The sequence below is a fragment of the Peromyscus californicus genome, unplaced genomic scaffold (genome assembly GCF_007827085.1).
Source record: "Peromyscus californicus insignis strain IS unplaced genomic scaffold, ASM782708v3 Scaffold_1__1_contigs__length_55948999, whole genome shotgun sequence".
Classification (NCBI taxonomy): domain Eukaryota; kingdom Metazoa; phylum Chordata; class Mammalia; order Rodentia; family Cricetidae; genus Peromyscus; species Peromyscus californicus.
The window spans coordinates 2,351,853-2,364,358 of record NW_026294492.1 but is presented as its reverse complement, the minus strand read 5'-3'; the positions used below and the strand labels follow the sequence as shown (position 1 = coordinate 2,364,358).

Genomic DNA, 12,506 nt, shown 5'->3' with positions numbered 1-12,506 from the left:
TGGGGTGTGGTTTCATGGAGCTCCCCCCCCCCATGAACCTACACACATCAGTGAAAGAAAAATTATCCACAGCCTAAGGCAGTCAGGACCTTCCTAGAAAGACACACAGGAATACCAAGCGGCCCAGGGTGCTGTCACCATACCTCATTCTTTTCCTGGTCCCAAGTGGGGTTGCATGTGATGATGTATTTTATTTGGGAAGTAAAGAGTTAATTCCTTTTTACCAAAGATTCTGACATACAGAAAGGGGAAAGTGAAGGTTGTTACTGCAAGCTCCCCTGAGCTCCAGTCCCTAGTGTTCTGTGTGTAGGCTGGAGCTAGTGATAGCCCTAAAAAGGAGAACACAGCCAACACTGAGGACTGTGGACCCAAGGCCAGGTTAGGAAGGATGTGGCTTTGGTCTCTGGGGCTCCCTCAGGCCTCTCCCCAACTTCTCTGATGAAGCTACTGCCGCATTTGATCTGTACCTTAGAGGGACCTTCCATTAGCAAGAACTGTGGTGACGTCTGCACCCCGCCAGGCAGTGAGAAACCAAGGCTCTGCATTCCATATGGCCTCAGAGGCGTGGAACCATGGCGAGTAACCAGGTTCTCACTGGGACGGACTTGTTGAGCCTGGCATGAATCCCTCTGGCCTTCAGACCCCTCATGCTAATAAATACTCTAGGTCACTAACTATATTTCAGGGTGATTTGCTTAACCCACAGCAATAGATAACACAGCTACTGAACAAACTAGAACAGAGAGCACCACGCATCCCACAGCAAAATTCTGAGGATTTATTTGTGTTCCTGGAGTATGGGTTTGAAGCAGAGCAGCAGGTGTTCCTACGTGGATAATAGTGAAAGGCACCTATGTGTTAGAGTAACTTATAGAAACACTGGTCACCACCGAATGGTGCTTCTTGTGTAGTTTAAAAGGTGGGTGGCAACTCCTGCCCCCACGGCCACTGCCGCCACATTCACAGCGCTTTGTGGCTGGACCAAGACCAGAGCTTCACTGCATCCTTCTGAGTGGTGACTCCATAATGAGTGTCTTGGCCAGGCAAGGGTGGTAAAACTTGGCCTATTCGGAACAGCACTGGGAAACAAGGGGTTCCCCCTCCTGCGGTTCAAACAGCCCTTCTGTCAACAAGGCTCAGAACCAACCTCCTTACGGAAAGGAACTGGGCAGACATGGTAACTGATGGCCAGGGGGTAGCTTGTGGCCACTGGCGTCTGGAAGGCTGAGTGTCTATAAAAGATGGGGTTCGGGGGGCTGTCTCCCCTGAGCTGCGGCCTGCCAACACTCACAAGTTTTCCTTGTCAAACTCGCACATGAAGTACATGGTGATGTGGCAGGCCACATCGTTCCAGCCCCCTGAGGCCACCATCTCTACACAGTCCTCCTCATCATAGGCATTGTTGGGTTCTCCGCTACGCCACTTGTTGAAAGTCTGCATGGGGGAGCGGTCTGAGTACACGAAGGTGCCCTCTCTCTCCAGGTCATTGATGCCTATGAAGACACGGGCCAGGCCGGCCTGTGCCAGGTACGAAGCCATCAGGCCATTGGCTGCCTCGTCCTTGGGCATGCTCAGTGTGCCTCCCCGGCCTTGGCAGGACAGCTGCGCATCTGCGTACCGCTTCTCCTCCTTCACCAGCAGGTAGATCTTGCTCTCGGTCTCACGCACACCAGCAACAGCTGCAGGGGGAGGGCAGCGCTGAAAGGCCAGCACTTGCATTTCTATAAACAAACTCAATGCACGCCACCACACCACGGCCACCGGCACGGCAGCAGCGGTGGGCGCTAAGCAGCAAACGGAAGCCCATGCTGTCCAGCTTCGGGGAGAAGGGGCCAGGGAGGAAGAGGGGAAGGGAAGGCCTCAGTCCTACGTACCGTTTTTTATGAATTTCAGCTCAGTCGTCAGTTGAGTGACCTGGTTGTCCATCTCCCCAATAGCCTTCCTCAGCTGGCTGCACTCACACGGGATGCCTGCAAGAAGCAGCCTTTTATACAGGGGACTGGTTTTGGAAAAGAAGGGCACATACACACACACACACACACACACACACACACACACACACACACACACACGTATGCGCGTGCGCGCACATACACACAACACACGGACATGGTGTTGGAAGGAGGAAGGGGTCCAGTTAGAAGGAGCAGGAGGGGACAAGAGAAGGGTAACAGGATGAGTATGATCAAGATACATCATGGACATGTATGGCAATGTCACAGTGAAGCCCATTGTGCATAATTAATACACACGAATGAAAACATTTAAGAATCACAAACTGGAACTGCAGTGGGCAGGGAAGCAGGGAGCTCAAGTAGCTGATAGCTTCTTGTGAGGCTGGTGTGTGTGTGTGTGTGTGTGTGTGCATTTGTGTGCCCCAATGAGTTTCACTAGGGTTGTACACAAGGGTAGCATGGGCACCTTACCCTCATTAACTATGCTGTTTTTGTTGTTTTGTTGTCTGTTTTGAGATGGGATCCCATGTAGCACAGCTATGTAGCCAAAGATGAGCTTGAACAACAGATCCCCCTGCCTTTACCTGATGGCTGATGATAGGATTATAGGCGTGCACCACCATTCCCAGTTTTGGAGCCCAGGGCTTCATGCAGCCACATGTAGCTCTTTTTTTCTTTTAATTTGTTATTATTACTTATAATTGTTTAATTTTATGTATATGGGTGTTTGCCTACATGTATGTCTGTGCACCATGTGTGTGTCTACAGTGACCCCAGAGGCCAGAAGAGGGCTCTGGTCTCTTAGAACTGTAGTTACAAATTGTGAGCTGCTATGTGGTTCCTGTGTGGATGCTGGGAATTGAACCCAGGTCTCCTGGAAGACCAGCCAGTGTTCTTAACCTCTGGACCATCACTCCAGCCCCATGGTTTATGGTTTGTCATACCAGGTTCTCCACTGGGACCAGGGGGTCCAATGTCACCAGAGTCTCCTTTTTCACCTGGGTGATAAAAAGAAAAATTAAAGTTACTGTTCAGAAAGGAGATGCCACTTGAATTAAAATGTCAGGTTAAACATCTTATTTATTGGAGCTGGGAAATAGTTCAGTGGTAGAGTTGTACAGCATGTACGGGGCTCTGGGTTCAACCCCATCACTCCCCATCATCATGTTCTACGGACAGCTCTTCAGGCTGTTTATAAACATGGCCATTTGCATTCTGGGGGCTTTGGGGGAGCATCCAATGGCATACTTGAAGTCAGCTCTGGGGAACACAGTGCCCTTCAGGGAATGTTTTACAGGCGACATTGTGTAGATTACTTAACACCCAGAGCAGATGACAGTAGGGCAGCTCAACAGGAACATCCGGATGAACACGAAATGGGAGGTGGGGTGAGTTTAGGGAAAGCCTGATCCAGGAAGTGCAGACAGCTTGATAATCCCAAGCTGTAACCCTAGTTCCTCTGAATCTGCTCCAGGTAGTGTAGTGTCACAGAAGGTCCAGAACCAGGACCCTGCCCAGCCTCCTAACCCCTTGCCTTCAATCTCAACACACACACACACACACACACACACACACACACACACACACACACACACACACACTGTATGTATATATATATATATATATATATATATATGTTATAATATATATATATTATAGAACACAATGACAGCCTCTGTGAGATCAAGCCATGATGTGTGGGTGTGTGGGTGTGGGTGTGGGTGTGTGTCTACATCAGTCATCTTAGAATCCCCAGTGCATCGTCCCTCTTGCTCAGAGGACAGAACCATCTCCATGAAGGACTGAGTTCCACATCTGCAGATTGACAGTCTGTTCACATAAGGAGGGAAGCATTTAAGCAGCCCTGCCCAACTCATCCCCCTGTGCTCTGTCAGGTGTTTGAAGACCTCCAGAATCTCAGCCTGGCCAGGACCCAAGAGGACAGCCTTGGAGACAAAGCCAATCGAATAATCAAAGCCAAATAAGGGTGGTCCTGGTCTCCACATGAGACTTGGAGAGCTGCCCAGCACACATGCTGTGTAGAAAAGAATATGCATTCCTTCTGTCTTCCCCTCGCTCATTACAGCGTTGGCCACAGCAGCCAGTGGGGACAGATGGCCTGAGTGCCCACAGACTGGGAGACTGTAGCGGATAACTCAGTCCTCGGAGCAGAGCATCCACACTTCTCATCATGACAGTTGTGCCTACTTGCAAGATGCCATCAGATCACGACTGTCAGCTGTCATCAGAGAAGGGGAATGCGGAGAGTCACTGAACCCTTACCTGAGATTTCAGCCAGTCCTGCCAGCCGTTTAAACGAAGTTCTGCCCTGATGGCATGTGACCTTGGAATCTTGTAGTCTCTAAGGTACCAGAGCATGTATGCTAGGGAAGGTTAATTTCCCATAGAAGGGGAGATGCCAGCAGTGTGACTTTCTGATATCACTGCTTTGGGGTCCCCCACAATTATGCAAGTAATCCCTCATCCGTGTTCCGTATGTAAGCCCAATAAATCCATTTGTTCTCTAGGTCAAACTTTGGTGGAATAGTACTTTGGTTTGTTGTTGGGACTTTAGGAGGAAGAGGTAGACACCATTTATGTTTCCTCGGGGAAGGAATTTTCACAATACTTAGATAAACAAAACATGGTTTATCTGTGCAATACGTGCTATTTGGCCTTAAAAAGGGGGACTTTTGACACCTGCTCCATGATGAATTCTGAGAGCATTGTACTAAAGGGAAGGAGACCACCACAAAGGGCAAATCCTGTTAGATGTTTTATAGGATGGGCAAATTCATAGAGGCAAAACACAGACTCCGGGTTGTCAGGGGCTGGGAAGGAGAGGGAGTTACTTCTTAATGGTGCTGTGTCTCTGTGGGTCGATAAAAAGCTTTTGGAAACAGCGGGCATGGTTGCATCACATTGTGGATGTGTTGGCGCCACTGAACTGTGCAGCTGGCACAGTTGAAATGGCAGCTTTTATGAGATCGATACTTCATCGCCGTTCTGTGAAGGTTTTGTAGCCTGAATGTCCCTCAGCACCCCATGCCCATCAGGATGATGTCTGACAGCAGGTTCTTCCCAGAGAAGAGACAGCAAAGCAGAATGTCCACCTCCCCAACACTCCTGGTCAATGGTCTCTCTCTGCAAGAACAGCACAGGGCTGCAGCAAACCCAGACCAAGTCACAGCTCAGACTTCGAACCAAGACATCTCCGGGCCAAGTCAACCTGCTCCAGTATACGAACCCAGGAGACAGCTGGGGAGACCACAGCCAAATTCCCCCCTTGCCTCTGATTGCCAGTTCAGCTCTTCGCCAGCCACTGGCCACCCAGGCTCAGTCTCCCCCATGGCCAACCCACACAGGAGCACAGGAGACTTCAGTGAGATCACGCAGAGAGCTACATGACCTCTGTATCATCCGTTCCCACCCCCCATCATCCCCCTCCCCACACCCCACAAGATCCGGGTGCTCAAACACATCTGATGGAAGATGAAGCTGGTGGGGGTGAAGACACAGTAATTCATGACACAACCCATCCTGACCACACGAGTCCCTCATCATTTCATCACGCTTGTTAATAAGGAAGGGGTGCTGAGGACCCGGGCTCTGGACCCTGCATCCAGGAGGTTAAATGCTCGTTAAGTGCTGCAGGCTGGCGTGATGCCACCCACCCTGATGCTCACAGAGGCGCATCTCCTTCGGTATCCCCGTAGTGAGAATCCTGCAGCAGAGTTTATCAGAGTGGCACATGAAAACAAGAGCTCCAGGCAAAGTGGCCCAGGCAGCAGCTGTTCCGAGCCTATCGGGGAATGTAGGGCAAGAAATGTGTCACCAATACCTTTAGCGCCAATGGGACCAATTTTTCCATGGCGGCCCACAGTGCCTTTCTGTCCTTTGTCCCCGATGTCTCCTGTAGAAAATAATAAAGCCAAAATTGATTGATGCACAGGTGATCTGTCACCCCCCCCATCATCATCACACATGCACAGGTGATCTGACACACCCCTCCTCACCATCACACATGCACAGGTGATCTGTCACACACCCTCCTCACCATCACACATACACAGGTGATCTGTCACCCCCCCCCCATCATCATCACACATGCACAGGTGATCTGTCACACACCCTCCTCACCATCACACATGCACAGGTGATCTGTCACACCCCCTCCTCACCATCACACATACACAGGTGATCTGTCACCCCCCCCATCATCATCACACATGCACAGGTGATCTGACACACCCCTCCTCACCATCACATGTGTACAGGTGATCTGTCACACCCCTCCTCACCATCACACATACACAGGTGATCTGACACACCCCTCCTCACCATCACACATACACAGGTGATCTGTCACACCCCTCCTCACCATCACACATGCACAGGTGATCTGTCACACACCCTCCTCACCATCACACATACACAGGTGATCTGTCACACCCCTCCTCACCATCACACATACACAGGTGATCTGTCACACCCCTCCTCACCATCACACATGCACAGGTAATCTGACACACACCCTCCTCACCATCACACATGCACAGGTGATCTGACACACACCCTCCTCACCATCACATAATACACAGGTGATCTCACACACCCTCCTCACCATCACACATACACAGGTGATCTGTCACACACCCTCCTCACCATCACACATACACAGGTGATCTGTCACACCCCTCCTCACCATCACATAATACACAGGTGATCTGTCACACCCCTCCTCACCATCACACATACACAGGTGATCTGTCACACACCCTCCTCACCATCACATATACACAGGTGATCTGTCACACCCCTCCTCACCATCACATAATACACAGGTGATCTGTCACACACCCTCCTCACCATCACATAATACACAGGTGATCTGTCACACACCCTCCTCACCATCACATATACACAGGTGATCTGTCACACCCCTCCTCACCATCACATAATACACAGGTGATCTGTCACACACCCTCCTCACCATCACATAATACACAGGTGATCTGTCACACACCCTCCTCACCATCACATAATACACAGGTGATCTGTCACACCCCTCCTCACCATCACATATACACAGGTGATCTGTCACACCCCTCCTCACCATCACACATGCACAGGTGATCTGTCACACACCCTCCTCACCATCACATAATACACAGGTGATCTGTCACACCCCTCCTCACCATCACACATGCACAGGTGATCTGTCACACACCCTCCTCACCATCACACATACACAGGTGATCTGTCACACACCCTCCTCACCATCACACATACACAGGTGATCTGACACACACCCTCCTCACCATCACATAATACACAGGTGATCTCACACCCCCTCCTCACCATCACACATACACAGGTGATCTGTCACACCCCTCCTCACCATCACACATGCACAGGTGATCTGTCACACACCCTCCTCACCATCACATATACACAGGTGATCTGTCACACCCCTCCTCACCATCACATAATACACAGGTGATCTCACACCCCCTCCTCACCATCACATAATACACAGGTGATCTCACACCCTCTCCTTACCATCACATGTGTACAGGTGATCTCACACACCCCTCCTTACCATCATACATACACAGGTGATTTCACACACCCCCTCCTCACCATCACACATGCACAGGTGATCTGTCACACACCCTCTCCTTACTATCACATAATACACAGGTGATCTCACACACCCTCCTCACCATCACATAATACACAGGTGATCTCACACCCTCTCCTTACCATCACATGTGTACAGGTGATCTCACACACCCCTCCTTACCATCATACATACACAGGTGATTTCACACACCCCCTCCTCACCATCACACATGCACAGGTGATCTGACACACCCCCTCACCATCACACATGTGCACACATGCACACCGGAAGAGACTGCATAAAGAACAGCTCTTCAAGGGCACATGCATGACTGTCCCAGGATGATTCCTCACAGGTAGCCCACTGGTTTTGTTTCTGACACAGGATCTGAGTCACACAGATGGCAGAAGGGAGGAGAACGGACCAGCACTCCTGAGTCACGCAGCCAAGGCCAGCTCTCCTCTGAGCCTGGGTCAGGAAGGGCAGATCCCTGACCTGTATCTTAGCTCAACCATGTCTCCCAAGCTTGTTCTCACACCCAAGCCAAAAGCATCACTCTGGAATACAGACACAGCTAGATGCTCTTGGGAACAGCAAAGCCCTGGGCATCCCTTCTGGTTGCATTTGAAGGTCGCAGGAGACGGAGGGCACAGGGAGAAGAGCCCAGAATGCTCTAGCATGCCTTACGGCAGGTCTGTAGCACAGTGCCTGCTGTGTCCTTCCATCAGCAAGTATTCGGCCTAGTTGCATAAGGCCACCAGCCCTTCTGCTCTCTCTCTTATCCCTTGTAAGAGGGAGCAGTGGGTGGCCTTGCTTACCCCAGAGAACACTGAGCACTGGAATAAAGCTGTGACTAGCTGTCCTCTCCCAGATCCATAACAAGTCAAGGCAGAAGACATTTCTCAATGCCATGTCCTTCCCGGGTAATCTTTTGGGATCCCCACTGATGAGACACCAAAGCACAAATAGCAAGCAAGCATACAGAGAAGCCCTGGGCACCAAGTTCGCCATGGGCAGGCTCACGTGTGGTCAGGATGCCATGACCTTTTGATCTTCTATTGCCCCTAGTGTTACAGAGGATAAACAGAAGCTGGATGTAGGCGGCTCTCAAGACAGGCGGGAGGGAGGACTCCGCCCGCCCGCCCCGGGTGCTGATGAAGCACCTCACAGCGCGGCACTTCCCAAAGGGCCTCCCAGTGCAGGAGTGGATGGAATGCTCCCTCAACGCAGAGCAGATGGAGTCCAAAGGACAGAGCCCTGGCTGATCGGAACACACACCGTGCATGGAAAGAGCATGAGAACAAAGTGCTTGCTCACGAAGCGCGTTCATACACGCACGGTCTCCTTTACTGCCTTTAAAACTGGTCAGCTGCACATAGGGTAGTTCTAGGATTAAGTGACTTGACCAGGTTGGACCCTGAAAGCCCAGCAGAACCAGGTCAAGAGCCATGATCTGCTGACTTGAAAGCTGTTCTGCTGTCCTGCTATGGGGAAGATAGAGACGAGAGAAGTCTGTGCCGGTGAAAGGGCAAAGCAAGTCCGTGGTCCAGCAGGGTACAGAGTGCGAGCTGAGGACACAGGGGACAGTCTGGCAATGGAAACCCAGAGCAACTGTAGGAGAGGAAGGAGGCAGCAGTGGGAGCCACTGCAGAGTCAGGAAGAGGAGACAGGGAGATCGGATTCCTGCTTGGGAAGCCCGGCCACACTTGAGGCGAAGTGGGCAAGGCAGGCACAGAGGCCATCGGGTGGCTAGCCAGACAGCATCTCAGAGAACGAAAAGAAGCCTCCCAACGGGCAGGTGTCTGGAGTTAACAACAACTCAGCGATGGGATGTAAGGTGAGGTCGAGGCTTGTGGCCTGGATACCTGTATGCAGCGTGGGCCATCCTAAGTCAGAGAGGGCACTGGGTTCCAATGTCCCAGAGACAAACAGGAGAAAGGCCGTGGATGCAAGAGGGGGACAGAGTAGCTTGACATCGATAAAGAAAGAATCTAGAGGGATTCAAGGGAGCCAGAAAGGGCGGGGGGGGGGGGGGGTTGTGGGGGTGGTGTTCAGAGGGAGACAGGCTGAGACCAGGGCAGGCAGTGTCTTGACCAATGAGTTAAGGAACAGGGAAGGAAAGAGAGAACTTAGCAATCCTCTCCAACCTTTTGAAATCGAAACATTCCCCTTGACATCTGCGTAGTTCATGCTAGGCCGTGCAACTGAGTTTTTAAAGAAATCACAAAAATATCTCACGGTTTAAGTAAGTTTGTAACTTCGGGTTGAGCTGTAATCGAAGCTGTCTTTGGCTGCATGCAGCCTGGATGCCACAGATTGGACAAGTCAAAACAACCCACTGAAGCCCCCCAGTGGAGATGGGAGCACAGTAGTTCCCCGCATACAGGAGTCCAAGCCCACCGTTCCCCCACGCCAGCCAGTGAGCATGCCTGCCCAGCCCAAGTTCACATGGCGTGTTTGGAGGACATAAGGTTCAACTTGTCCATCTGACAGCTGGGTACACCCACCCACACCACTGCACTGCTCAAGAATGGACAGATGGGTCATTCCGATACCCAGGCTTACCACATTCCCATATGGACAGAGGCTGCGTAGCCGGGTTCTAGAAAATAAAAACCAAAGATCTTACCCTGGAAAGGCCAGTTCCCACTAAATGCCCCAAACCTTGGGAGATCAGTTTCCTGTTACCACACAGCAGGTGGGATTGAGGGTCCTGAGTGTGCGTGTAGTCTGCTGTGTGCTGTGGGGGAAAGGACAGAAAGGGATCCGGAGGTCTCTGTCCACTGTGGGCCTGCTTCCCTTTGAGAAATGTCAAACTGGTTCAAGGCTACGGTCGAGGAAAAGTCACACCACAGCTCTGCCTTCTCAGCCTTCCAGCCACATCAGGTAGAAAATCAGGTCCCTGAGGTGACAGGCAGACAGGCTCAAAAGTCGCTGGAGGAAAAACATTTGCAACACAAATGCCTCAGGGTGGTTTTCTTCTTTCCTGCGAAATTCCCACCTCAACAGAACAATCAATTAGCACTCCATTGTTCAATTCAGTCCACTGGGCTGAGGGCCTGCAAGTGGGAGTCCGGCTGTCATAAATCAGCCACCACCTGAGGCTGATCTGAGAACACTTGGCTCCGACCCATCCCTAACTCTTACAGCCCAACAGGAACAGGAATTCAAAGCTGTTGCTGACACTTGGCTCCTGGTACCAGCTGGCACCACACTCTGCTCCTGTCCTGGGAGAAGCATGGGTGCCAAGCCCTGCCATCGGGGTACCCGGGAACCAAGAGCAAGTGTGGAAAACACGGTGGAGAGAGCAGCGACTCGGCGCAGAGGATGTGAAGGACACGGGGGAGGCAAAATCTGAGTCTCGAGCTCCAGAAAGCAAACACTGCCAGCTGGCCTGCGTAGGCAGCAGCTTGCGGCCTTTGGGGGGCCTCTTGGGTCCCTGAGTGCTGGACAGTGCTATCAAGTTCCCACAGAACATTGATGCCATTGGTTTAAGATGTGCCAAGATTTGGGGAGATAGGAGAAGGAGCCCCACAAGGACTGAGGCAGCTCTGAGTCTGTACATCCTCTCTACCCTTATGGAGCTGAGTAGCCTGGGTTAGTCAGCAACCCTGGGTATGTTTATTAATCTCTCTTTCTCAGGGTTTTTATTGCTGTGAAGAGACACCGTGACCACGGCCACTCTTACAAAGGAAAACACTTAATTGGGGCTGGCTTACAGTTCAGAGGTTTAGTCCATTATCATCATGGTGGGAAGCATGGTGGTAGGCAGACAGACATGGTGCTGGAAAAGGAGCTGAGAATTCTAAATCTGGATCCTCAGGCAGCAGAAGTGAAGACTCTGTACCAGGCCTAGCTTGAGCATATAGCACTTCAAAACCCACCTCCACAGTGACACACTTCCTCCAACAAGGCCACACCTCCTAATAGTGCCACTCCCTATGGGCCAAGCATTCAAACACATGAGTCCATGGGGACCATACCTATTCAAACCACCACATTCTCTGAGCCTCTGTTTTCACCTCTGTAGACCTGGAATCTGAGCCTGGGGTATAGCTTAGTTGGGAGAGTGCTTGCTAGCATGCACTGAGTTCCAAATTCAATTCCCAGCATGCAACTGGGCATGGGAGTACATGTTTGTAATCCTAGCACTCAGGAGATACATGTAGGAAGACCAGAAGTTTAAAGGTCATCCTCAACTATATAGTAATTTCAGGGCCAACCTGGGCTACATGAGACTCTAACTCAAAAAAGTAAAAATATAAGCTGGATGTGGTGGCTCATATTATAATCCCAGTACTCGGAAGGCAGAGGCAGGTAAATTCCTGTGAATTCAAGGCCAGCCTAGTCTATGTAGTTTCAAGCCAGCCAGAGCTATAGAATGAGCTAGAATAATATGCTGTCTCAAAAATATATAAGATAAGGGGCTGAAGAGATGACTCAGTGGTTAAGAGCACTGGTTACTCTTTCAGAGGACCGGGGTTCAGTTCCTAGCACCCACATGGCAACTCACAACCATCTACAACTCCCATTCCAAGTAATCTGATGCCTTCTGGAACCAGACACACAGGCGGAACATTGAATATAAATATATATGCAGGCAAAATACTCATACACAGGAAATAATACATTTTTAAAATAACAAGAAGCTGAAATCCTGTAGTAAAGGCTTTTGAAAGAAAATCCCCATAATCAAGCTGTCTGTCTTCTCCCCTTCCCACTGCCTGACGGCCTTGCTCGGTGTGGCTCTGTGCCACCTCAAACAGAGCAGCCTGGCATCCTTGACGGCAAAACGGGCTCAGAGCTTGGCTCAGTGGCCCCAATGCTGGGTCTGCACCTATGAAACAGGGTTGGCAGCGTGCCCCTCATTGGTTGCTGGAGAAACAGGCACACCACCCAGAATTGCACCTGGCACATAGCAGGTG

The 12,506-nt window shown here is 50.9% G+C and overlaps 1 protein-coding gene across 3 annotated transcripts in view; it reads right to left on the bottom strand.

Annotated features, from left to right (window-relative positions):
* Window positions 1-755: 755 nt before the first annotated feature.
* The window catches only part of Colec11 (collectin subfamily member 11), a 38,998-nt gene continuing 27,247 nt past the window's right edge, over window positions 756-12,506 (bottom strand). For all 3 annotated transcript variants that reach the window (XM_052745768.1, XM_052745767.1, XM_052745769.1), the window contains exons 4-7: window positions 5,797-5,868; window positions 2,900-2,953; window positions 1,875-1,970; window positions 756-1,679 (exon numbers count right to left, since the gene is read on the bottom strand). In XM_052745768.1, the coding sequence (XP_052601728.1) occupies window positions 1,288-1,679; window positions 1,875-1,970; window positions 2,900-2,953; window positions 5,797-5,868 (614 nt within the window). In that variant the 3' untranslated portion in view covers window positions 756-1,287. The remainder of the gene's footprint in view (window positions 1,680-1,874; window positions 1,971-2,899; window positions 2,954-5,796; window positions 5,869-12,506) is intronic.